This window comes from Stegodyphus dumicola, chromosome 2, assembly GCF_044657685.1.
Source record: "Stegodyphus dumicola isolate Sdum_Otavi_A_Nest chromosome 2, ASM4465768v1".
In the NCBI taxonomy this organism is placed as follows: Eukaryota; Metazoa; Arthropoda; class Arachnida; order Araneae; family Eresidae; genus Stegodyphus; species Stegodyphus dumicola.
This window is the reverse complement of record NC_140769.1, coordinates 106,898,875-106,924,827: the sequence shown is the minus strand read 5'-3', so window position 1 is coordinate 106,924,827 and position 25,953 is coordinate 106,898,875. Positions and strand designations below refer to the sequence as shown.

The following is a 25,953-nucleotide window of genomic DNA, read 5'->3' as shown; positions in this document are numbered from 1 at the left end:
TTAAAATTGTAACCTACATTTTAGTAAAAATATTTTTTCCAGATCAATCAATGCGAAAAAATTAAACCTGTAATAATATAATAGGTTAATAAACCTATAACAATATAACAGGTTTAATGTATAATTTCAACATGGCATACAAAATTTTATGTAAAAAAATACAATCAAGCAAGCAAACACTAAAAGTGTTAAATGAGGTATTGAATGCAATTGCTTTTAAATATCAATTTTTACGCTTTATGCAATTTTCTTTTAATTAGTATGCAGAAATTGCACATAAATTTTAAAGCAAAATGAAAAGATGCAAATTTATATGCTGACTTTTTTTAGCAATACATATACTATGTGGTTTTAAGAAAAATGATTATATCCAGTGCCTCTGTGAAGTCTTCTAATCAATACATATAAATAAAATATGTTATTCAATGTAATTTTCTATTAAAGTCATATCACTTGTCCCCCCCCCCATTTTTGCTTTGTTTTGGCATTTTTCTGTGGCACTAACTACCACCAGTTTGGCTTGATTTCTTTCCCGGTTATAACTGTCTTTTTCATTACTCATACAAACATGCTTCTTACACTGGGGCGCACAACTTAAGCAACAATGCAAATTTTAATCAGATAGCCTTAAAATTGTAGAAAAAGCGTTCTTGCGTTCAGTATAATGAACATGAAATTCAATAGAAAGGTCATGCGTATGCAAATGTCAAGATAAAATGTCACAGGCTATGAAAGGGTACATAATTTATCCTTTACCTGTTCCACCTTAGGTATTACAGGTCTGTTCGAATCACTCTGGTCATTGCACCAGCAATCGACAGTATGTGGACATTTGTTCTTTATTTAACACTTAATACAAATTACAAATACATTTACACGATACAATATTTACATGGGCGAGCTTGCCCAACATGGACAAAGATGGACTATATTATTGCCGTGTTACAATGCCTGGTGTGTGATTTACATATTTCATTATATTGCTGATTCCTTTTAAGCAATAGTAGTCGGTAAACAAGTCCGTGCGGTCCTTGGACCTGTAGTTGTTTGGGAAATGTTTATCCCTTAAAGAGGAAGTTAATGGGCACTCTAAGATGTAATGGAGTGCGTCTGTGTCTTGTCCTATGATGCCGCAGGAGCATCTGGAGTATCTGTGTAGGAACCTGTCCATATAAGCTGGGAACTTACCATGGTTCATAAGGGCTTGCATTAGGTAGAAGTCTGTGTGCAATCTTTTTGTAGAGACCTCCGGGAATATGGAGAAAGTGTGCCGTCCAGTTGAAGTTTGCTCCCATCTGTCCTGCCACTGGCCAATGATAAACTGTAGGACTCTGTGTTTGATGACATCCTCAGAAAGTGGTGTATCTACATCTATAGCTGGGTGTGTGGATGCTTCCTTCGCGAGAGTGTCTGCACGTTCGTTACCAGCTATGCCGATGTGAGACTTGACCCAATTAAGTTGTAAGGGAGTTGGTAGCATTCTCAGCAGATGTCTTAGGGCTTCTATAAGAAGAGGGACGTGTGAGATCTTATTAAGGCTCTGCAGGACACTCTGGCTGTCCGTAAAGATGGTAGCGCTGGAACTTGGCGAACTGATGTTGTGGTGGTCTAGCCAAAGGAGTGCTCTTTTTAGCACATTCGACTCTGCTTGGAAGACTGTAGCTGTATCGCTAAGTCGGTAGGTTTCTGCATGCGTTTCTAAGCTCTTGTTGTAAGCAACAAAAGCTGAGCCTACTTGGTTATTGAGCTTAGAACCGTCTGTGAAGATTTCTATGCTTTCGCCATTTGGAGTATTTTTACACCATTTGAAGTCTACTGCTCTGCCAGATATTGCGCATGTGCTGGAGATCTCCTTTCTCCGTATCCCTCTGGGATTAAACTGACGCTATCTACTATAATTGGTTCTTGGACGCTATCTATTATTATTGGAAGTGAATTAATTGGAAAACTTGCTTTTCTGCTTGGGCTTTGAGATCTAATGGGATTACTCCAGCTAGGATCTGCAAAGCGGCTTTAGATGTTGTGGAGAGGGCCTTCGTGATCTTTAGAAGGGCCGTTCTTTGAATTTGTAGGAGTTTTTGATTGAGTCTAGCTGTATTAGTCATCCAAATGGGGCACCCATATAGTATCATGCACTCTACCCCTCTGAGATAAAGGTCTTTGATTAATTTTCCCTTTAGATTCCACTTTTGGTCTACTATTGCAAAACGCGTACGGTTGGCACGCTCAACTCGAGATTACCATAAAAGAAAGGATGGAGATGCAATTAAAGACATTCGCTGCAAGTACAAGGTGCTCTTTCGTGAAATATGGCTAGAAGAAATGAACTGGATGACTTCACATGTGGAAGAATGATCGAAAATCTGGAGTAGGGGCAAAGTGTGACCAGTACAGCTGAAGAGTTCGGAATCAACAAAAATGGCGTTTCGTGCGTTTAAAAAGCCTTCCAAACCATAGGCACAGCTATTAGAAAGGTTGATGGTGGCCATCCCAAGAAAACAACTGCAGCAAATAACCGATATATAGTCCTGCAGACGAAAAGAGCCCGGTGTTCTGAAGATCTCGTCTGGAGAGGCATTATGCTGAACGGGTGGACAGAGCTCCACGTTTTTGACAGAAGTTCTGTAACCGGAGATCGCTATCATCAGGAGGTGATCCTTTCCCATGTGCGTCTGTTCCGAGGTGCCATTGGAGCAGACTTCGTTTTTATGGATGACAATGCACGGCCACACCAGACTCTTGCTGTTCAGAAGCTACTGTAAACTAAAGATATCACTCGAATGGATTGGCCAGTGTTCTTCCCTGATTTAAACCCCATAGAACATATGTGGGATGCTTTGGGGAGACGCTTGTGACACGATTACATCCTCCAGGGAACACTCAGAAACTGAAACAGATGGTGATTGAGGAATGGGCACTCTTACCTCAAGATCTGTTGGACAATCTGGTGCAGAGTATGGACAGACCGTTCGAAGCAACCATTGCAGTAAGGGGAGGGCATATCCCATACTAATGAACACCTTTTTGTTATTCTTCCTCTTGTACAGACAATCATGTGTAACAATACTATGAGTTCAATAAAGTTCTTTGATTCCATACTGTATGCATTGTATTAATTTTTAGAGCAATTATGATTTCGTCATCGTTTAAATACAAAATGCTGTCCCTTAATTCTGAATTTCATGTCTCTCAGATGTTTTTTCATGGAGTTATGCCAAAAAGAACACCTGTTGCTTAAGTTTTGCACACCAATGTAATTTTAAATGTCATGCCTGCCATTTAATCTAATACAATTCTTCCTTTGGTGTAATTAATTATTGTTACTTTTTACTTTAGTTTTTTATAATTTGTTTAGTCATTTTATCAGGTTCAATGTTCCTTCTTTCCTTCTTCGGGAACATACAAGGACCTGACTCGGAACAGAGAGCTTACTAAAGCTATGTTCACTAATGTGGTAAGTAGACAGGATACAGACGAAGGGTATACAAAACCCTTTATTTTTCTCCTTATACAATAACTTCCGTACTTCGGAATACACTGACCCACTACTTGGGGTCTAACGTAAAAGTATAAAAATAAAACTAAACTCTAATTTAACTTTAGAATAATAAACGTGGAAGATTGGCCTTATATTAACAGGAAGCGTATGTAGTACAGAGACTGTGAACACTACAATACGTTTAAATTTATCAAGAGGATTAAAACCTCTGGCCTGGAAGGCAAACAGCAACTAAGTAACTTCTAAGGTAAGCGGCCTGCTTTGACTCACTGCTTCCTCTCTCTCGCTTGGCAAAAGGCCACAACTTAAATACTTGGCGTTCGCCAGACAAACTTTGCATAAAAACCTTAACGCTTATAATTCTGGCCGGAAGTAGAAAATAAGAAGTGATAGTAAAGATTTAAAATAAAATAAACGTTAGTAAAACTTAAGATCCTTACAATTTAAGAAGAAATAATTAACTAAAACTACCTTTTCCCTGCATTTGTTTTTATTTTATGCTTCTTAGATTTTATTTCAAAGATGAAACTAACATTATGCAATGGGAAGGACATAATTACCAACAGAAATTTAGTAAAATGGGGAGTCAGAACTATTTCGACTGAGTGAGGCAGTCGGGCACTTTTGTGACAACTTTAATTCTGAATTGCATGCTATTTTGATGGCCCTCTGCATCATTAATATAGCTAATATAAATATTGTTCTATTTGTGGATTTTTCGACTCTCATTCACACTATTACAGGTTATAATATTGACCTTACATTCGCTGAGTTTAAGTGAAAATTACTGAATAGCTTTTCCATAAAGTCAGCAAGGGATGTTGTCTTCAAATAGATTCCTAGTGATATTCTTGGAAATGAGCAGGCAGACGTGCTCACTAAGCAGAGTTATGGTTTAACCAACTTGAATTACACGTTCCTCTTAGAAACATCAAATGGACTATTGGAGAGCAAACTCATAAAGAAACATTCCGTCATTACAGGGATGCTGCAGCTGCGAAGAATTGGTGCTCCTTATTGGACAAACAGATCTGTGTTTCTCTGCCAAGAGCTATTGATGTGACTTGCATCAGATTCATGACACAATATAATTACTTAGAGGCTCATCTTTTTAGATTTGGGCTTGCTGATTCCATAGATTGTATACTCTATGCCTTTGTTCCAATGACTAGACAGTATCTTTTTTCTTGTACTGCTTTGTAAGATGTTCTTTCATCAGACTTCTTTACACTCTCCCAACTATAGGGACAATTTCCTTTATTTATTGGATTGCAAGGTGCCCTATGCTTGAAAGCTAGATAGGTGTAATTTAAAAAATAGTATGCATATGCGTATGCAGAAGAATCGCATAGATATTTGGTTAGAGTAGATAAGTGTGTGCATATTTTTTATAAGAAATCATAATGGGCCTGTGAAGTCTGCTAGTTAGATAAAAAGAAAGCATTGCATTTCTTCAAAAATATAGGACTTTGGCCAATGGCAGAGAATACAGAAACATAGATTTCATGAAAATGTACTTCATAAATGATTAAATTTTATGAAAATGCACTGAAAAAATTGCAAGCAATGTGTTAGAATGCGTGTTGGAAATTCTTTTGAAGACATTTGTATCTTGTTGTATCTCGTTTATGACAGCCATTTGTTTCATTTATTGTTGGGCAAAAGAATATACATCCATAAATTTCTGTAAACAAGAACTGTAGGTGTCTCCAAACACAACAATGGACTGAAGTAATTATCTTCGAGTGTGTGCATTTTCTGTGAAAAAGGAAGACTGAGGAAAAAAAAAAATCAGCATTGGGTGCATCATTGAAATACATGATAGTTAAACCATGAGGTGAAAAAATAATCTTCCCAACACAGTGGATTTTTGGATAAATTTAAATTTTGGAGAAATTTAAGTGTACTGAGGTTTAATGATGCAGTGCTGTTTTGTGATATTCTGAAAGTTTATAATGACACTAAAAATAATGGAAAATTTTACCTTCAGCGATCAAGAACTGAATATTTTATTTTTTCTGGATTACCTAAAAGCAATAAGCAAATAATTAAAACTTTTTTTTTTTTTTTTGAATTTATGCAATCAGCTGTAATTTTTTAAACTAACCTGGAGTTCAAGACTGACAGATTTTCCAAGTAAATCACTGATCCAGTACAGAAATTTGATTTCTACTTTGAGGAATGCAAAAATTATAATTTTTATCACTGAATTAACCAGTTATAATTAAAGTAAAAACACACAGAAATGTGTGAAAAATGAGAAATCTTGTTGAAATAATTGCAGAAACTTAAGGGGGATTATCATATAACATTAAATACATTGTTCTTACATACAGTAATAAAAGGTACAATATAGTATTATTAATAGTTCAATATAGTAATATTTTCTCCCCACTTTCATTCAATTCCTTTTCACTTAAAAAATGAACTATTATGTGCATAGCTATTCACTGCTGGACAACTGCTAAGGATGGGCAATAGCATTGCTCTGAGAAATGAAATAAAAAAGAAAAAAAATGTGGAAAATTTGAAAAAGTGCTGGATACATTAAGAAGAGGTGCGTGTATACAAATTTTTATTTCCTTGCCTATTCATGATGTGATGGTGCTGATAAAAGATTTAAAAGATTTGCTGCATGAGAACATTTTACAGGAAAGATTTAATTGATGATCATAAACGTTTCAGTAGATCTTCCTGACATCACTTAGATAATTTTACAAGTGGCAATATCCCTGGAAAGATTCATGAAGAGAAAAATAACAGATGTTGTAAAAAAGATTACCATCACCCACAGCATTGTTTCACCCCTGTTGTGTGTGTCACTATGTCCAGACAGCACTATATTACACATTTGCAACTATGTCGTGATCATCACATTATGACTGAATGCAACTGAGCTTGTGTACTGTTCTCAGATGAGAGTAGGTTCAGTCTGTCATCAGACTGTAGATGCCTACTGATCTAGTATGAGAGTGGTACTACTTATTATCTACAAAATATCTAGGAAAGGGACTGATATCCAAGATGCAGCATCATGATATAGGCTGGCATCATAATCAATATCAGCTTGCCTCTACATGTGGTAGAACTGGGACTATGACCAGCAAACAGTACACTGATGAAGTTCTACTGTCTCATGTTCGCCTTTTATGGGGTAATTTCGGTAAAAATTTTCATTTACGATAATGCACCATGCTGTTGACTATATGCTGCATATGATTGCCTAGACAGTGAGAATATTCAATATCTCGTATAGCCAGGTAATTCTCCAGACCTAAACTCCATTGAAAATGTTTGAGATGTTTTGAGGAGGCAACTAGCTGGTCGAAAATATCCTCTAACGTATAAGAACATCCTCACCCATGTACTGGAAGTAGGAGAATGCCTCAAAACCTGCTGGGGAATTTTGTGCAAAGCATGACACAACTAAAGTTGCATCATACTCTACAGTGGAAATATCCTATATTGATATTTTTCCTAATGATGCAAACTATCATTAACATGAATTTTTGCATTTTTCTGTACATCATTTTTTTTTTTTTTTTTAAACTTTTGGATATTTTTCTGTATTTTCTTAAACAACAAATGTCTTTTATTCAAATGTCTGAACAGTGAGACAACAATATTTTATTTTATCCTGCTTAACCTCCAACACCACTTAATATTATGTTATATAACAATCTGAGATCCATCTTTAGCAATTGGGACCATAGCAATCAGCAACATCCTTAGCAGATAGCAGCGTATATCAAATTTCTTGTCTATAAATAAATTTAGCAGATTTATGAAGAGTTTTACACCAAAATTTACTCTTCATTAGTGCTGGCAACATGGGCAGTTGTCCTGCACACCCATGAAGAATCTCCTTTCCCCTAAAAAGTAAACGAATTTCCTTTTTTTGGTCTAAACATTACTTGGGTTGAACTTCTGACACTCCGATTTAAGAAAAAAGTTACAGATGGCAGCACCAAAGCAATGCTGAGTCAAAATCAGCATTTTGTTGTTTGTTCTTAAGATCGTTTTTGAGTTCTTTTGCTTGCTGCAATTATAATGATGTATTGTAGTGTTCCCTCCCTGAAGACAATTTAGATTTATTTCCTTTTTCTTATCTCTAAAACTTGGAAATGCCTTGAAAAAACTTATCTATCTACGAAGACAGAAAAAGATAACATCAACAAGAAGAAGCAGTCACGAAAGATCTAAGGTATTAATTTTTTTTTTTTTTTTTTTTTTTTTTAGTTACAGACTCAACTTCTTCAGATATACACCCACATATCATATAGTGATTGTGCCTCCCAGACGATATAGTGGTTAGAGGAGCCTGAATGCGATACCGAAGGGTCCGGGTTTGAATCCCAGAGAAGGCATGAATGAAAAATTGTGTGTCCCTTCATAGGAAGTAATGGTAGCTGCCTATTAGGTGCGTCCACAATAAAATGGGCACCCTCTCTAACCTTAGTAGTGGCCAGTGCTGTTATAGGCATGAGCCCGCCATTAAAATATATATATATATATATATATATAGTGATTGAAAGGCCAGACCCACTAAAAATACAGTACTTTCAAAAACAGTAGCAATCAAAAGCATGAACTAAAAAATCCTAAATGAAATGCCGTTGAAGGATTAGTCTTAGGTAATGTCACACTCACAGACAGGAATATTAAGGAATACTAAAAGTAAATTTTAAAAATAAATGGAAATAAATGTAAACTACAAGGATCCAGGATACTGGCCATATTAATTGTCAATTATCACATCATTATGAATGGGCTACATCCTATTAATAAACGGAACACTTTCTCAAATGATGCAAATAAACATAGTTTTTCTGTTATGATGAAGCCAGAGGAAAATAAAATTATTGATACTTAGCTTCAGTAACAAATGAGGAAAAAACAAGTGCATTGGTTTAAGGTTTTAGAACATTTAATGAATAAATCAGTATTTAGCTGAATAGAATGTGGCTTTCAGAGGAGGTTCAGATGTAACCAGTTATTTCAAATCAACAACTTGTGGGCCACAAGCAAGTAATTTTACGCAGCCAACAAAGCAATTTTATGCAGCCTATGGAGATAATTGAATTCAATTATGTTTTAGTTATGCAAAGTTTAACTTTATATTATTTTCATTCCATTAAAAACAAATGTGAATAACACACCAGAAAAGCTATAAATGAAACTAATTAATTTAGAGTGTGACATAAATCTTATTCAAAGATTTGAAGATACAGATTTCATCAACTTTTATTTGTATTAGTCAAAAAATAAGCAAGTTCAGTTACGAATATCTGCCCTAAAAATAATTGTTTTGTTTGGGAATCAAATTATATATGAATAGGTTTTTTTGATAGCGGAAAATTAGTTAGAAAAGAACCTAATTTACTGATGAACATCTATAATCCATGACAAAGATAATTTCAAAAAATTTCTTTCCAACACTGCAAATTTTATCCGAATTGAAATGCCATCAAGTATCAAGCTGTATTAAGAAATAAAGAATTTTAAAACTGTTCACCTACAAACATACGTATTTTAATTGATGTGTCAAAAACATTTCATAAATAAGAGAAAGGGAGTGGATTGTCATTATTAATTCACACATTTTGACCAACTTGGAAAGTTTTCATAATTGGTTTATTTTTAGTTTACATTAAAGTAAGTCATTTAATGATTAATTAAATATGTCCTGAAAGAAATGCCAGTCTGAAAATTAAAATTTTAACTGTCAACATATTTTATTTAAAAAGTGTAACCAATAATAATATCTTGCAGGAAACTTTATATTTCATACAGAAAATAAGTATAAATTTGAATTTTCTTCTCTGCAATATTATCATTATTTGTAATAAATAATTATGTAATATATATGTGATAAATATTTAGTAAGCAATATTTAAAATATTTTTTTATTTTGTACTCATTTTGTTAAAAATAAAAAATAAATGAAAAAATTTGGCTTGTCAGTTATTTTCAGACTGTGTATTCAGCCCGCATGCAATTTGAATGAGACCATTGATTTATACCAAACACTGGTATATGGGAATCCACCACTCTAGTTCTGTAGAGGCGGTCTCACAAACAGCTATTATTTAGCTACAAACAGTACGCTTGAATTATACAGCGTAACCAACAAAATTTCTCCCATCTTTAGGCCAACCTTTAAAATTCAAATAATAAAACAAATATCAATTTGATTTCCCCCCTTTGTATTATTATTGTTGTTGTTTACATGTGTTTCAATAGATAATTAGTAAGTAAAATTCAAACGTTAGTTATAAATTTTTTTATTCACTTAAAATCTTTTTGTTAAAAAACGGCGGTGGGAGGATTTATCAGGAGATTTTAGTAAACTCAAACTGTAGGCTGGCTGAATGCTTAAGGATTCAACCTCCTTATGCTGAATGCATAAGGTGCTTACTGTATGTCCTAAATTCTTCAAGAATAAGGTATTACACCTCCCTTGCACAGCCTTTATTTAGAACATGGAGAAAAGTGGGGCCATAAATAAGATAATAATGTAATATGGATCTTAACATCCTAAACATGAATGCTTTTTAAGAGATACTAATTTTTCAGTTATAACGCAAAAAATTTCTGGAAACGAATATGAAATATACAAAACATGTTAAGCAAATATATCCATAAAGTTCGTTACGTGTAATTCTCATATATACAGAGGTTTTCTACAGCTATATAAAATAACATTAAATGAATAGGAAACTGGATGGGATCAAAAAGTTTGTTTATTATATGCAGGAGCTCATTACAAACCAGGTTTGTTTTGCACCAATATTGGGTTTGACTGTGAGTATTTTTCTTAATGCAAATACAGAAAAATTGCTTTCTTTTGGATTATTTCAACTCCAAGGAACATAAAAGAAAATAATTATTTTGAATGAAATTCTTTTAAAAATATCTATTTCTATTATCTAGTTTATGAACATCTATAAATTGTATTCTGCCATCAGCCAAGATACTCAAGTTCTTTTCAGATTACCCAAGTTTGGTAACCTAATTATTCATATCAGTTTACTGATTACTCTGATAACTTATCAGTGCACTAATAGTTCTGCTATTAGAAATTTTTCTAGATTCCTAGCAAGAAAACATCTTTGGCTCATTATCAGAATTATCAGTCAAGCTGATACAAAAAATTTAGGCTAACCTCTGTAATAATAAAAAGTGAAGTTAATAGTTAGGTTTCAAAAAGCTGACTTTTATTTCTTTTTTGAAAGGGATAAACAAATTCATACAAAAGAACACGAGAAACTGAATCAAAAATCAATGAATCTGTAACCTATGAATTTTTACAATTAGTCTATTTCTGTATATTTAAAATTTTTTCTGCATTTTTTTTTAAAGAAAAGAATACATATTTGCAATTTTTCTTAAAAGCATTTCTTGATCTACTAAAATATTAACCCAATAAATAATTAAAATTTAAATACTGTTATATGTCTGTTTTATAAAATTTTTGACTTTTAGAATGTAGAAAAGTTTATAAATAATAAGAGTTAGAAAGAAAGTAAATATTTACAGCAAATAGATCTTTCTAAATAAGCAAGTAGCTCACTAATAGATATGTGACTAAAGCCACAAAATACTGGTAGTTGCTCTTTGTTTACTTCCTATTAAGAGGGGTGATAGTACTCATCCAGAAGCTAAATAAGCCAGCAGCTTGAGATTTTGCTGTGCATATCACTAATACAAGCAACTTCCCTTAGAATGTTCTCCATCAAATGGCATTATCTCTTTAAAGCAGATTACTAATTATTGAGTTATAGGAAAGCCCTTAAAATGCTTTGTTGTAATTCAATGTGTCAAACATTATACTACATACCTAGAAGATTTGTTTTTAAAACTTGAGAATCAGCTACTAAGACAGTAAACAGTATTTCATTGCTGGTTTAATTACCTCTCAAAAGCAAAAAGAGACATTGTCATATATCATCTGAGACAAATTTATAATTTTAGAATATAAGAAAACCTTTTAAGCTTGTTCTAACAAAGTGTTTTTTTTTCCTTTCATAAGCATATTTATCACAACATCAAATACTTTTGAAAATTAAAAATAAATGAAAATGGCATATAAAAAATGAAGTACATTATTGATGCACCATTATCAGTTTTTTTTTTTTTTTTTTTTTTTTCTTCTAAATACTAAAATTTCTTTTTTGATCTTATTTGAACTATTTAATACAAGTTTACATACTAAATATTTTCTTAAATATTAGAAAGACTTTTCTTTCCCTGTTTCATTCTAAAACAGATTTGATTTATTTTGATTACTGCAATGTATATGAGGGCTATCTGCCAAAACGGAGAGATTCTCATGGAAGACCTTTCTATAAAAATTGGCTCATATTCATACTACATGAGGCAAAACTACAATAAAATAATAATGATCATGTGCTCAGCCTCTGTTCATTAGAATTTGAATCTGGGTCTAACTACCAGAGATCAGCTGTTTTATCTACTTGGTTATTGCTGATATGAAGATGGCTTAACTCAAATGAACTTTAGTAATAACAACAAAATGGGAACTGAAAGTCTGTAAAAGACTTATTTATTTAAAAGATAATGATCCTAAAATAATGAATTTAATTGTTTTAAATTGATTATGCTATTCTATTACATTAATCAAAATTCACTGAATCCGGGTTATGAAAACTCTTAGATTTTAGCAAATAATAAATGAAAAAACTAAACTCAGTGGCGCAACAGCCCTAGTGGGCTACGGTCGGCAGTACCCCCAAATCTGCTTTCTTCACCTTGGGCCGCGATGTGCATCAGCATATGCCCTGGGCAAGTGGTCAGCCCTTTGCAGGACATCCGGTGTTTAGACCCCGAGCAAACTTGGTACTCATTTTATTGACCCACTCAAGGGATGAAAGGCTGAGTCAACCTTGTCTAGCCTGGGGATCGAACCCTGGACCAGTGGTGCAGCTGCACGACGTGCTAGCCACTGCACTACCGGGCCTAAATACTAATATAGGGTGGTTCTAAATTGTTTTTACAAATTAAGAGGGGTGATAGTACTCATCCAGATGAGCAATAATTACCATAGAACAGAGAGTCGCATTCCACTCTGAGAGGCAGAAAAGAGGAATATTAGAATTCCAACCTGAACTTAAACAGTGTTGGGAGAGCAAATGAACGAGACCATAAGTTGCCTAATCAGTTTAAGTGAAAAACTCACAGAGAGTGCACAGAGCGGATAAAACCGAAAACTTGGTGTTCAAGTGTTAATTCGAGCTCAGACTTTGATGGCAAACACTCAAATGCACATCCTTAGTTGGCAAGGTCTTAACCTCGTAAACAATTGCAACAAGTTAATTATCTAATCAAGGGCTATCTAGTAACTCCAACTTCCATTGTATGCCGAGATTAGCATGAAAAGTTCATGCTGTACTCCGGCTGTCAGAACTTCGCGTCCCATAGAAGGGCGCTTCAAGTTGAATGAGCACAGCACAGTAAGTCTAGGAAGACAGGATAGAAAATGGTGAAGGGGAAAAAACACTGCTATCTTGATACTTGATACCAAGGTAGCAGTTTTCCCCCAATAATAGATAATTTCCTCATAATAATTTCAGGGGTGTTTGTGGGACCCCAAAAAACGGACTTACTACCGACATTTTGGAGTTTCGAGAAGGGGGGAAGAGAAATGAAAAATTACAATTATGAAGTATTGAATGACCTAATTACAATAGTTCAATGAATTACTTTTTTTGCAAAATTAATAACCATAAATTTTCAAACATATAAACTACTACATTTTATGTAAATATTTTAAATTACCTGAATTAATTCTTTAAAAAAAATTATCTAATTTATGCCTTTTTTTTTTATTTCCTGATGTTTGTGGGCTTGTCTTTCATTTGTGGTGAACTTCATAATTGCAGGAGGGTTGACTTTTATTTTCCTCATTTACAGTTGAAGAAATTTCCTCGAGAACTGCACATGCAGAGGTAGAAGCAGTTTGCTTTTCTGCTAATGTAGAAGGTTTTTCAGAGACTTTTATAGGTGACTCATCTGAAATACATGTTTTTAAGTCCTCTTGATATGTTTTCCAACTTCTGTTCATATTCAGTAAGAGATCTTTGTGAATTGGATCAGACATTGGATTTTTTTAGCCATATTTTTCACATGAGGTTTCTTTAGAAGCCATTAAATCATATTTAATAGTCTGCACTGCATCTAGGGAATCAATCTTAAGAGAGGTTCTATAGTCAGTGACAAGTGTATCCATTAAGTTGAATGCACTTTCCACTCAATGGGCCATGGAAGCAGCTAAGGCAGGCTTTGACCAATTTAGGCAATGTAGTATACTTATAATCATTTGTGAAATCATCTTTTAAATTAAAAACTTTAGACCAATATTTATCAATTGTACACTTGACTTGATTTCCACTTTCATCAGATGTGTAGAGCATTTCTTTGGTAATACCAATATCACTCTGGTATAACCTTATTTCAGCTTCTATTTTTGACTTTTCATTATCACTAAAAATATGGGACATAAAAGATGATAACTCTTAGCTCTGGATCTAATGCTGTAAAACTAATTAGATATGGATTTTTAAGGGGTAATTTCTGTTTCATATGCTGTGCTGTATTAGTATAAGCTTTCATCAGAGAAATTTGGAATTCTTTTGCTATTGGATGATAATTTCTTCAGGAGAGTGAAAGCTTCTGCACCAGTAAATATTACTTTGCTAGGTAGATGGAATTCTGGATTTGTGACATCAACCTTTAATAAATCATTATAAGATGTGCACTCTATATTTTCTGGCTTCATAAAAAAAGAGAAAATTTTTGCCATCAATTTATAAATACTGGAATGTATTAAATGAAGCATTGGTTTTTTTGTTTCAAATAATTTAATATATGTGTTGAACTCTGGTAATACTGCTGAATATAATGCCTTATGCAATAAAGTTTTGTTTTGCATAACAAATAACCCATTTAGTATTCTTTTTTTCTGAGCTAAAGCATCCTTTGTGAGTTGTTGGGAATGCAAGCAAGAATACACCTCCTCAACAATTTTTTTTCTGAGCTGCAGAAATATTTCTTTTATTGTATACAGTTTCAACATAAGAAAAATAATCCCCTTTATCAGTTTTATCCAAGTAGTGAAAATAAAATGCAATAAGAGCATCCCACAGATCTTTGATTCTTTCTAAAACACATAAAATGTACACCCACCTATGGTCTGGTCTCTTCAAGGGCTTAAGTTTTTTAATGGCAAGGGATTCACAGATTTTGAAAAAATTTTCTCTTTTACTGCAGCTTTTCATATCAAAATAGATGTCAAACAAATCTTCTAAGTATCTATCAAAACATGAAGCAAATTTTTTTGCACAGTTATTAGCTGTGTGACATGTGTCACCATCAATATCTAATAAGTGGGGTTCTTTGATTGTAATCTTGTTTCAAAACACTTTTTTTTTTCCACGCATGGTGTTACATGAGTCCATTAATACACTAATTAAGTTTGCCCATGGAATATTATTATCTTCAATAGTATTAACAACTGCTTTAAAAACAGCTTCTGAATAGCAAGATTCCATCTTTAGAGATGCAAAATGATGAACTACAACTTCCTTTTGATTGTTGTCATAAAACTGCATCAATATTACCAGTATACTTTCTTGAGCATTGATGCTAGTACTTTCATCCAAATTTAGAGAAAATTGAGTCTCCTTTAAAGTTTTAATGATATTTTCCTTAATAGTTTTTGAGAGCCCATATTTCTTCTTATAACATGCAGTAGTCCTGGACATTTCCAACGAGTTTAGTGCCGTCTGATCGCGGCTCAACTGTTTGCAGAATTGAATTAAATTGGGAGCTACATTGAAAGAAAGAGAATTCTCGGCGATAAACGAAGTTATTAATACCTCTTGGCGTGCTTTTCTTGTCACTATATCCAATGGCCGAGCATCAGTCTCCAGTAAGTCATCAGTATTTTTTGAATTAGCATAATTACTTAAAGTCATTGAATGTCTAATGCACTTTGAATATTTTATGTGCGTCACAGTTTTAGAATGATTTGTGAAAGCCTTGAATCCTTCCCCACCATACTTCAGCAGTGAGTTAATAAAAACATAATATGTTTGTCCAGCAACATTTATTTTCGTGCACCATGTGCCGATGGTATCCCCATTACCACCTCTCTGTTCAATCCAATTCCACCTAAATGCATTCCGGACATTCTTCTAATAGTATAATATCACTATTTATATCGAGAAATTTCATAGTGAAATTCTCTTGCGTACATAAATAAAATATTTCAATAAACGAAACGAAAAATTTACACGTGCATCAATAAATGAAACGAAAATTTTACACAGCGGAGGAAAAAAAGTTGAGAAGCGATCAATGACAAATAGCTAATGTGGCGAAAAATCCCCCTTCTCTACTTATTGGCGCCACGCCAGAAGAGATAAGACCTTTGAACCCAGAGTTACGTGATCGCACATCTGGTCGAACGAAGTCTCTCCCTTTTTTTTTCTGCCGCGCCTACTTGCCGAAAAGAATCCAGAAGACAATGTCCGAGAACCGGGGGGAATGAGTCATAACTCGCAATAAGGAAAGAACAAAAAAGAAGTTTTTTCCCCCTTTTCACGCATTATCACTGCCTTTGGAGAAAAAGGAAAAGTTTTCCCCACACACACTGACCTTGCATTTTCTGCTTTCAAAGCAAACAAAATTACCCAGATCAAAATAAATAATTCATTATTATTCCTACTTCCTTTTGAACGACGATCCCCGGAATTTCCGGGTATCGAAGTTCAAAATCCCCGGAAATCTGGAGTTTCCCCAGAGCACAAACACCCCTGCAATTTAGATAATTAACTTGTTGCAATCGTTTGCGAGGTTGAGATGTGCCAACCAAAGATGTGCATTTGAGTGTTTGCCATCAAAGTCTGAGCTCGAATTAACACTTAAACGCCAAGTTTTCGGTTTTATGCATTTTGTGCACTTTCTGCGAGTTTTTCACTAAACTGATTGTGTAACTTTTGAACACGTTCATTCATTCTCCTAACATTGTTGTAAGTTCGAGTTGGAATTCCAACATTCCTCTTTTCTGCCTCCCAAAGTAGAGTGCAACCCTATGTTCTATGGTAATTATTGCTCATCTGGATGAGTACTATGACACCTCTTAATTTGTAAAAACAATTTAGAATCACCCTATAGAGATCATCTAAATAATGTGCCTATGACATTAATAATACCAAAGTATTAAATTGCAGAGCAAAATAAAGTGAAAAAATATTCAAAATTCATACCTGAATTTACTTGCATTAGAATGTGTACACATTTAAGTGAAAATTTTATTTGTATTTTATTTAATTAAGCATGACTTAAAAAAATAGCCAAATTTTCACACTCAGAATAAGATTAAGAAATCAAATACTAGATCCTGTTTCAGTTGGTAAAAAGCATCTCATCATTAATTATTTTATGTACTAAACAAAATATATAATATCATAATATTAAAAAATAAGTAATTCATTACGAAAAATTCCATCTTAAAAAATCATTAAATTATATTTAAAAAGAGAAGAAATATGTCAGCTATTTTTTTCTACTTACATCCATGAATATACTGCATATAACAAGTTATACTGACTGGGAGACATGGCCAAACCATCTTTATAACAATCAGTACCATTTGATGTAAAATTTGAGCAATTGTAATTCTGTGGATATAAAAGAAAATATGTAACAAACATATCACAGGGGAAAACTCCACTTATTCCAATTTAATAATTAAATAAGGATAATTTTCTTATTTAATTATTGCAATTTAAACCAATATAATCCTTTTAGCTAATTTTTCTAATATACTTCTACAAAAATTAATACAGACTAATGTTGCAGATTACAAAGAAATCAATATTCATGTATAATCATTTTTACGTATACAGATATCATTGGTAATTAAATCACTTAGTTTATTCTCAAATTAATCATTTAGTTTATTCTCAAAACTAATGAACGAAAAATTACATTGAATGGCCAAGACAATAAACCTTCTTAATAGAATTCAGTGTGACTCCAGCAGGAAAGACACAGCATGCACATACCAAGGATTACTTCTAATCAGTATTGCAGGGCTGCTAGAGGAATCACAATACCTAGTTTACTTCTTCCATTTCAAACACTGATTTTAAGAACTGGTTTGTTGTTGTGTATTGAACTGTGTTGAACGTATTTTTAGGAGCTCCTACAGCAAGAAAATTGAATTGCGTAAATAGGTGTCCGAGGTGAAAAATTTTTATATCATTTTAAAGCCCTAAAAAAGATACATAAGAGGATATAATCTTTAGGAATGTATCGCCAAGGACTGAAAAGATATTGTCATTCAAAGTTATCAAGTTCGTAAGTTATTAAAATTTAACAATACTCAATGTTAAACTAATATTACAACGACTGGAGCCAAATCTTTTAAATAGCTTATATCTCTATGAAACTCAACATATTGTATCAAGAATTACAGTACCAAATAGAGCAAATTTTTCTCTTTCAGAATACATAATTTTTATATAAATTTATGTGATATTTTTTCTATATATATTGACTAAAATATTGAATTTTCACTAATATTTATTTTTAAAATTTATAGAAAACCATTGTTGACATATTAATTTTATTATAGGTCATGCAATAATTCCTTTATAAGATTTGTATTACATATATTGAAAAACTGTTTATTAAAATATTTCACGTTATCTTTCTTATAATAATATAAAATAACAAGGATATAGACAACTCAACTTTTCTCATGTAATTTAATGTAACATAAACATTAAAAATAAATTTTAATTTAATATCTTTAATCCTTATATTTTTTTGTACAACTGAAACTTTCGGTATTTAATATCAACTGTTTATTTAATATGTATTAATATAAAGTAGATACATAAATAGTCTTATTAAATAAATAAAAATAATAATAATAAAAATATTTCTCAACTGAACTCATAAAGTATTTAAAATAAAATAAATAAGATTTACATTGATTTACTGCATGCAACCCTTTAATGCAAAACTCTAGATCTTCAAGTTTAATATCACTCGATACCTATCATTCGACTGATCCAACGGCTGTTCTTCAGCATTTTAAACTTTCAAGGATTTGCAATACTTATGCTAATTCACAAAGCACAATTCATAATACTGATAATATGGATCAAAAAATTCAAAACGCTTATAAGGAATGTATTTCATTACTACAAACTCGAATATCTGGCAAAAGAGGTCTCTCTAAGAATTGATAGGTACTTTTCCGTTTCGCCAGCGCAAATCTCGCCAAGCAGACTTTATTGGCGACAACATACAGTAAAAACATAAAAAATATTTAAAAAATGCTAGTTCTAAGAATTCTTTTTTTGAAAGCATAAACATTTTAATATCGCTTAAAATTTTATAAAAAGCCAATAAATAAAGACAATAAATTTGTAAAAAGACATTATTAATTAAAGAATTTACTATGCTTTCATGGTTCAACATCCTGATTCGCCGGTTCATATCACGTGACCCCAAGCGATCTCATTTCACGTAAACTACTCTACAAAAATCTAATGCTCTCAGTAATTATCTACATTAATTTCAAGTTAAATCTTAATTTGGAACACAAGTTTAAATGCAAGAAATATTTCAATTCGTACGAATAGCTTACTCAGAAATTATATAAAACTGCAGTGCTTTACTTCGCTAATGCATTCTCATTAGAATTGATAAATTTAACCCTTGACTTTACCTTTTCTATATTTTCGGCTTCGGGTAAGCGCTGTGATTTCATCCTAATTGACTTAATTACTCAAAATGGCCTTAGACATAAAACTGAACTATCTGATAAAAATTCTATGTAATTATATGCCAGTATTGAAAGAAACAAACAATCTGATAAGAAAAAGCTGCGACTTGTTTTGAAAATGAAGCGTAAAAGGTTACCAGCGAGAATATTCCGTTTGGCATCGGTTGTACCATTATTGGCGACTTTATCGCTTGCGCCGGCAAAACGGAAAAGTACCAATTGATATCTAAAAATCAAATCTTTGATTGATTTTATAAAAGATTCAAAATTTGCTGCAAAAAACACGCATTCATCTTCACTCTCATGTAAAGATAATGAAATAAAAAGTTCTAATGATATTAGTCATCATATCAATTCTAAGAGATATATGGATTCAGCAACTTCACCTATTAGCTGTCATACAAGAAAATTCTATGATGACGCAGCTCTCTCACCAATCAGTTCTAACTATGAATATGAAACCAATTTACAAAATATATCTTCACACAAGCAAAGGATTTCAACATCAAATCCTTCTCTGCAGAAAAAGTATATCCAAGATGCAAGTAATAATCCACCCATAGGTTACAACAACATGCAGATTTTACCACCAAATGAAGAAAGTTTTATTTATCATCAAAATATCAATAACACATTTATATCTCCTATATCTCATGACCAATACAAAAGGAAAGATCCAGACCTTATGCAGAAGTAACCAAAATTAATAAAGATCCAACTAAAAGACAGACTCCAACACTTCTTATTATCCCAAAGGCACAAATGACGAATCGTGAATTGCAAGATAATTTAGAAAAATACAATCCAGTTTCCAAAATTGGTGTAAAAATTCAAAAGATTTCATATATCCGAAAAGGTGGTATTGCAGTTTCATACAATACAAAAGAAGGAATACTCAAGATTAATTCCATATTGGAAAGCAATAAAAATATCAATAATTTAGTTTCTTTCAAAATACCTTCCAAAAGAAAACCTAAATGCACAATAAACAATCTACCTAACAATACTGGTCCCGAAGATGTCACTGAAATAATTAAACAAGCAACTAATTTGGATGAAAATGAATTCATACCCTCTTTTAAAATAAATGACAAAAGAAACAATGGAATAAAATGGGTAACTGAATGCTCTCCTCTAGCTTTCAAAATACTAATGAAACAAAATATTATTAACTACAGCTGGAGAAGTCACAAAATCGCAGAATGTTTTGGATTCAAGATTAATTCCATATTGGAAAGCAATAAAAATATCAATAATTTAGTTTCTTTCAAAATACCTTCCAAAAGAAAACCTAAATGCACAATAAACAATCTACCTAACAATACTGGTCCCGAAGATGTCACTGAAATAATTAAACAAGCAACTAATTTGGATGAAAATGAATTCATACCCTCTTTTAAAATAAATGACAAAAGAAACAATGGAATAAAATGGGTAACTGAATGCTCTCCTCTAGCTTTCAAAATACTAATGAAACAAAATATTATTAACTACAGCTGGAGAAGTCACAAAATCGCAGAATGTTTTGGATTACGTCGATGTTTCATATGTCAAGACTTTTCACACTCAGTCAGAAATTGCAAACATAGAAACTATTGTGCATTCTGTGGCGGCAATCGCAATATCAAAGAATGCCAAGCAAAAAGTCCCTTATGTATAAACTGCAAATTACATAATGATACCAATAATACGGACCTTAATACATATCACCCTGCTTATGCACCAAACTGCCCAACATATCAAAAAGAAGTGACCAAAGTAATTACAAGAACCGAATATGACATCTTAGATTAGTTTCATCCTTACCATTAACAAGTTAATACCACTTCTTCATTTTAATTCACCAAAACAATATAATTAATATGACACCAATACTAATTAAAAATAAAGAATTTTCGACTCTCAAAATACAACAAATTAACCTTCAAAGAGCCCACTCTTCTATGACAAACCTGGTCCAAATTTCAACCGAACTCAATCCAGACATAATCCTCATACAAGAACCCTACTGTGTCCATGGAAAAGTTAGCGGAATACCAAACTTTTGGAATTGTATTCAATATGAATCTTCAGATAAACCTTCAGTCAGATCAGCTATCATCATCAATAACAAATACTTATCTCCAATAATAATCTTTACAAATAAAGATATAGTTTCCATATTATTAAATAATAAAGAAAACCAACTTATCATCACCTCCTTCTATGCATCCCCATTAGAAAATTTAGAAAATAACATTACAAGCCCCTTTTTCAATAATAAGGAAGCATTCAAAATATCAACACGTAATAGGAGGTGAATTTAATGCCCACCATACAATATGGGGATATAATAATATTGATATAAGAGGTGAGCATGTCGAAGATTTTATAGCAACATAATTTAATTCTTCATAATAATGATAACAGCCTACCTACGTATGAAACCATACATGGACGTGGATGGCCTGACTTAACTATAACCTCATATCAAATAGCTAACAAAATTTTATCATGGGAAGTTTTAGATACCATATCGCTATCTGACCAAAATAATCTCATTCAGAATAGATCTTAATTTTGAAATAACCTTACCTCATTGATTTAAAATTAATCCAAGATCTATTAAAACTTTTAATCAGCTCATGAAACAAGATCTCTTCAAGATCCATCGGGAAATCAATAATTCATATGATAAAATCACACTCAATAAATCAATGGAAAACCTTATAATATTCATACAGCATTGCTGCAAACATTCATTTATAACCCAAGAACCAAATAATAAACTTAACTTAAACTGGTGAACTAAAGAATTAAGGATACAGAGAAGCAAAACAAGAGCATTCTATAGGAAAATGAAAAAAGCCTCCCTTCAAGAACTGAAAGATAAATTTTACATTATATACTCACAACAAAAAGCAATGTATAAAAAAATGATACTATCAGCTAAAAATAAATGTTGGAGAGATTATTGTACCAAAAACACAGAAAGATATGGAAATATTTACAAGATCTGTATGAACAAAGTTTTTAAACCAACCTAAATCTCCATCACTTCAAACCTCAATCAATCTCAACATCAAGATGAAGATGTAACTTTAATAACTCTTTCTAATATCATGGAACAAGTTTTTCTACAAGACTCCTCTCAAGAAGATACTCCTGAACAATCGTACATCAGAAATAATAATAGAGCTCTTGATACAATGGATAACTTTCCCTTTACATTAAAGGAAATCTCTAATATAATAAAAAATTTAGCAAGAAATAAGGCACCAGGACCAGATGGAATACCTAACTAAATAGTCCAACTTATTCATTCTATTGATTGAACTATTTTCTTAAATCTCAGTAATAAGTGTCTAGAATTAAGCACATTTCCTACTCATTTCAAAACTGGTCAAGTCATTTTGTTTAGCAAACCAAGCGCAGATGCAAATACTCTAAAATCTTACAGACCAATCAACTTATTACCGGCAATAGGAAAAGTCTTAGAAAGAATAATAGCTAATCGCCTACGACATCATCTAACAAAAATAGAATTTAGCAGCAATAATCAATTTGGATTCATCCCAAATAAATGAACAAGGAATGCCATAGATTCAGCTTTAAACCAAATTCATATCAATAACTCCAATAATCTGCATTCTGGTTTTATTTGCCTGGATCTAACCAAAGCTTTTGACTCATTATGGTGGCCATCTCTACTTGAAGCATTACGAAAAGCAAATTGTCCAAAAAATATATTGAACTTACTTCAAGATTATCTATGTGAAAGAAAAAGTTTTATAATATACAACAATAAGATAATAGAATATGCTCAACAAAGAGGTTGTCCACAAGGTTCCTGCCTTAGTGCTGACCTTTGGAACCTTACGTTTAACTCAATAACATCTTTCAAATGGCCAAATCATACACAAAGTGTTGCTTTTGCTGTCGATGCAGCTTTTGTGAGTGGTACAACAAGAAATAATCTGGAAAATAATGTAAATGAAACTCTCCATCTTTTTAAAACTGAGTGCAACAAATTGAAACTGACAATAAGTGAAGAAAAATCAAAAGCTATAATTTTCCATAAAAAATCTAAAAAATCACTCGACTACCAAAATTTTCAATAGAAAATAATAGAATAAAAATAGTTCCAAAACTTAAATTTCTAGGCTTAATCACTAACAAAAACCTCAACTGGATTGAACATCTCAAATATATCAGAACTAAAACACAAAAAATAGCAAACAACTTACGTTATGTCCAAGGACTAAATTGGGGACTAAATTTTCATATTCAAAAAATATTGTTCAATACAGTAATAACAAAAATATTCTTATATGGTGCAGAAATTTGGGCGCAGCCTATGACTGTTCGGAAACAAAAACAACTGCAAGCCATACAACGTCAATTCCTTCTCCGGATAACAAAATATTATAAAACAACATCAAATGCTGCCCTATGTGTACTTTCAGGAATAGCACCTCTTCATACTTTAGCACAAACTGAACATGCAAAAGTCACAGTTCTCAAATTAAAAAAATCCTGCATATTACATGATGAAATATTTAATCCAAACAATTTTGAAATTTTAGTCAACCCCTACAAAAGACATCCTGCCTCTAATCCTAAAATATATAGCACAGTAAAACCTCCAACCAATCATATATCTCCACCAATAATATATACAGATGGATCGAAGATGGACTTAGAAGTTGGCTGTGCATGTATAATACAAATAGATCAAACCCAGAAAATAACTCTCCAAAATCGACTCTCCAAGGAAAATAGTATCTTCCAAGCAGAATTACATGCAATTCGAATGGCAATAGAATACTCAATCGATAACAATTTACAAAAAATCAATATTTTCTCAGATAGTCAATCAGCCATACTTATTTTTTCGAGCTCGCCAAAAAATAAAGCTGCTACAGTACTGGCTATTTGGCAAGTTATGCCGAGAAACTGGTGAATTCTTTTTCGCTCAGTTTCCAAATTTTAGGTAACTGCACTCATGTACAGAAAGGATCAATAATTTAGAGGCCTTTGTTAATGATTCTGGTTGCAGCCTCGAAGGTAACTCCAATAGACAAAGAGATAAGAGAAGCCTTTTCATCGGGGTCAGGAGATGGACTCCTTTGTTATACAAGTGAAGGAATTTTCGCCTTTGGGAGTTCAGCGCATGTAACACAATGAGATATAAAAGGTGGTTTCCCGAGAAGCTCTACAAAATCTCAAACACACATCTGAAATAGTTCAAGATATTTTTAACAAAATTATCCAATATCCTCAAATATCACCAAACATTTATTGGATAAAGGCTCACGTCGGAGTTCTTGGTAATGAAGAAGCCGATTCAGCAGCCAAATAGCTACTACCAACAATATTATCCCTTTAAGAAAAATCTCCTGGCCGAAATCATACCTATCTACATAAAATCACTAAATATCTACATAAAATCAGCCTCCAAATGTGGAAAAAAGAATGGACAACAATAAATACAGGAAGACACTTACATCAAATAGCACCTCATGTAAATGATACATGTACAATGGTCAATGGTTATATAAACCGCTTTTTAACTGGACATGGACCATTTCCCACATACTTCTTAAGATTCAACATTTCAAACTCTGAGCAATGTGTATGTGGAAATAAAGGTGATCCAATCCATTATATTACTCAATGTCCCTTAACAAAGTCAACTCATATTACATTGCCTAATTCAAATATCAATGCCTTCCTTCGTTTTGCAATTACCAACAAACATTTAAAAAATAAAATAGAAAATACAATGAAATATCTATCTTCAATAGGCAAAAATTTATGCGAGCACTAATGTAATTAATGTCAAAATTCATTTTTGAAGCTGCAATTCTTCTAAAACTTTTATTATCTAATTATCTTAATACATACCCTTGCAATAATAATGATATAGTAAAAAAAGGAAAAAGAAGAGGAAGAACATATACTAGATTCATATAATAAACTTTATCTTAAGGAACTATTATGAACTGTTATAAATTATAACTGTTAGCCTACTATTATTATACCTATTATAACTACTATAATTATATCTAATAGATATGATATCTATCAAAATACTGATATACTATTTATACTATTATGTTATATTATGTGTTATATTATACTATATACTATTCTGAATATTAACTTTAAAATTAAACCATAGTGGGACTATACCTACATTACTTATAGTAAACATTGGGTGTCCCACTACATTTCCACCTGAACCTGATTTTAAAAACTAATATTTTGCTCAACAGCATCCCAAAAAGATTTTACATGGCTAAAAACAGGAATAATGCAGACTAACAGACAGGGCTAAGCATTTTGCAGCACAATGCAATATATATCGTTAACATATTCTGCTACAAAATGCAGTTGCACTGATTGTACCAGTTGTGGAGCTGGCGATGTCAACAGATGATCCTAGTTGACTGTTCCTTTAAATAAGCATACGTTGAAATAAACCACACCCTTTAAAAAGCATAAAACCAAGGAAAGATTGAAGATTGTGGTGTAGCGGCCAAAACCGCTACACAAACCCTGGATTATGATACAGGGTTGAAATGAACTTCAAACTCAAGTTCTAACAATAACATGAATTTTAATAATATAAAAACATTAATAGTTGTGG

At 32.5% G+C, this 25,953-nt stretch overlaps 1 protein-coding gene across 2 annotated transcripts in view; it reads right to left on the bottom strand.

The window, feature by feature from the left end:
• Positions 1–25,953, bottom strand: part of LOC146998541 (lysosomal dipeptide transporter MFSD1-like) — a 100,026-nt gene that overhangs the window by 53,151 nt on the left and 20,922 nt on the right. For both annotated transcript variants that reach the window (XM_085811009.1, XM_085811008.1), the window contains one exon: positions 17,096–17,202. In XM_085811009.1, the coding sequence (XP_085667135.1) occupies positions 17,096–17,202 (107 nt within the window). The remainder of the gene's footprint in view (positions 1–17,095; positions 17,203–25,953) is intronic.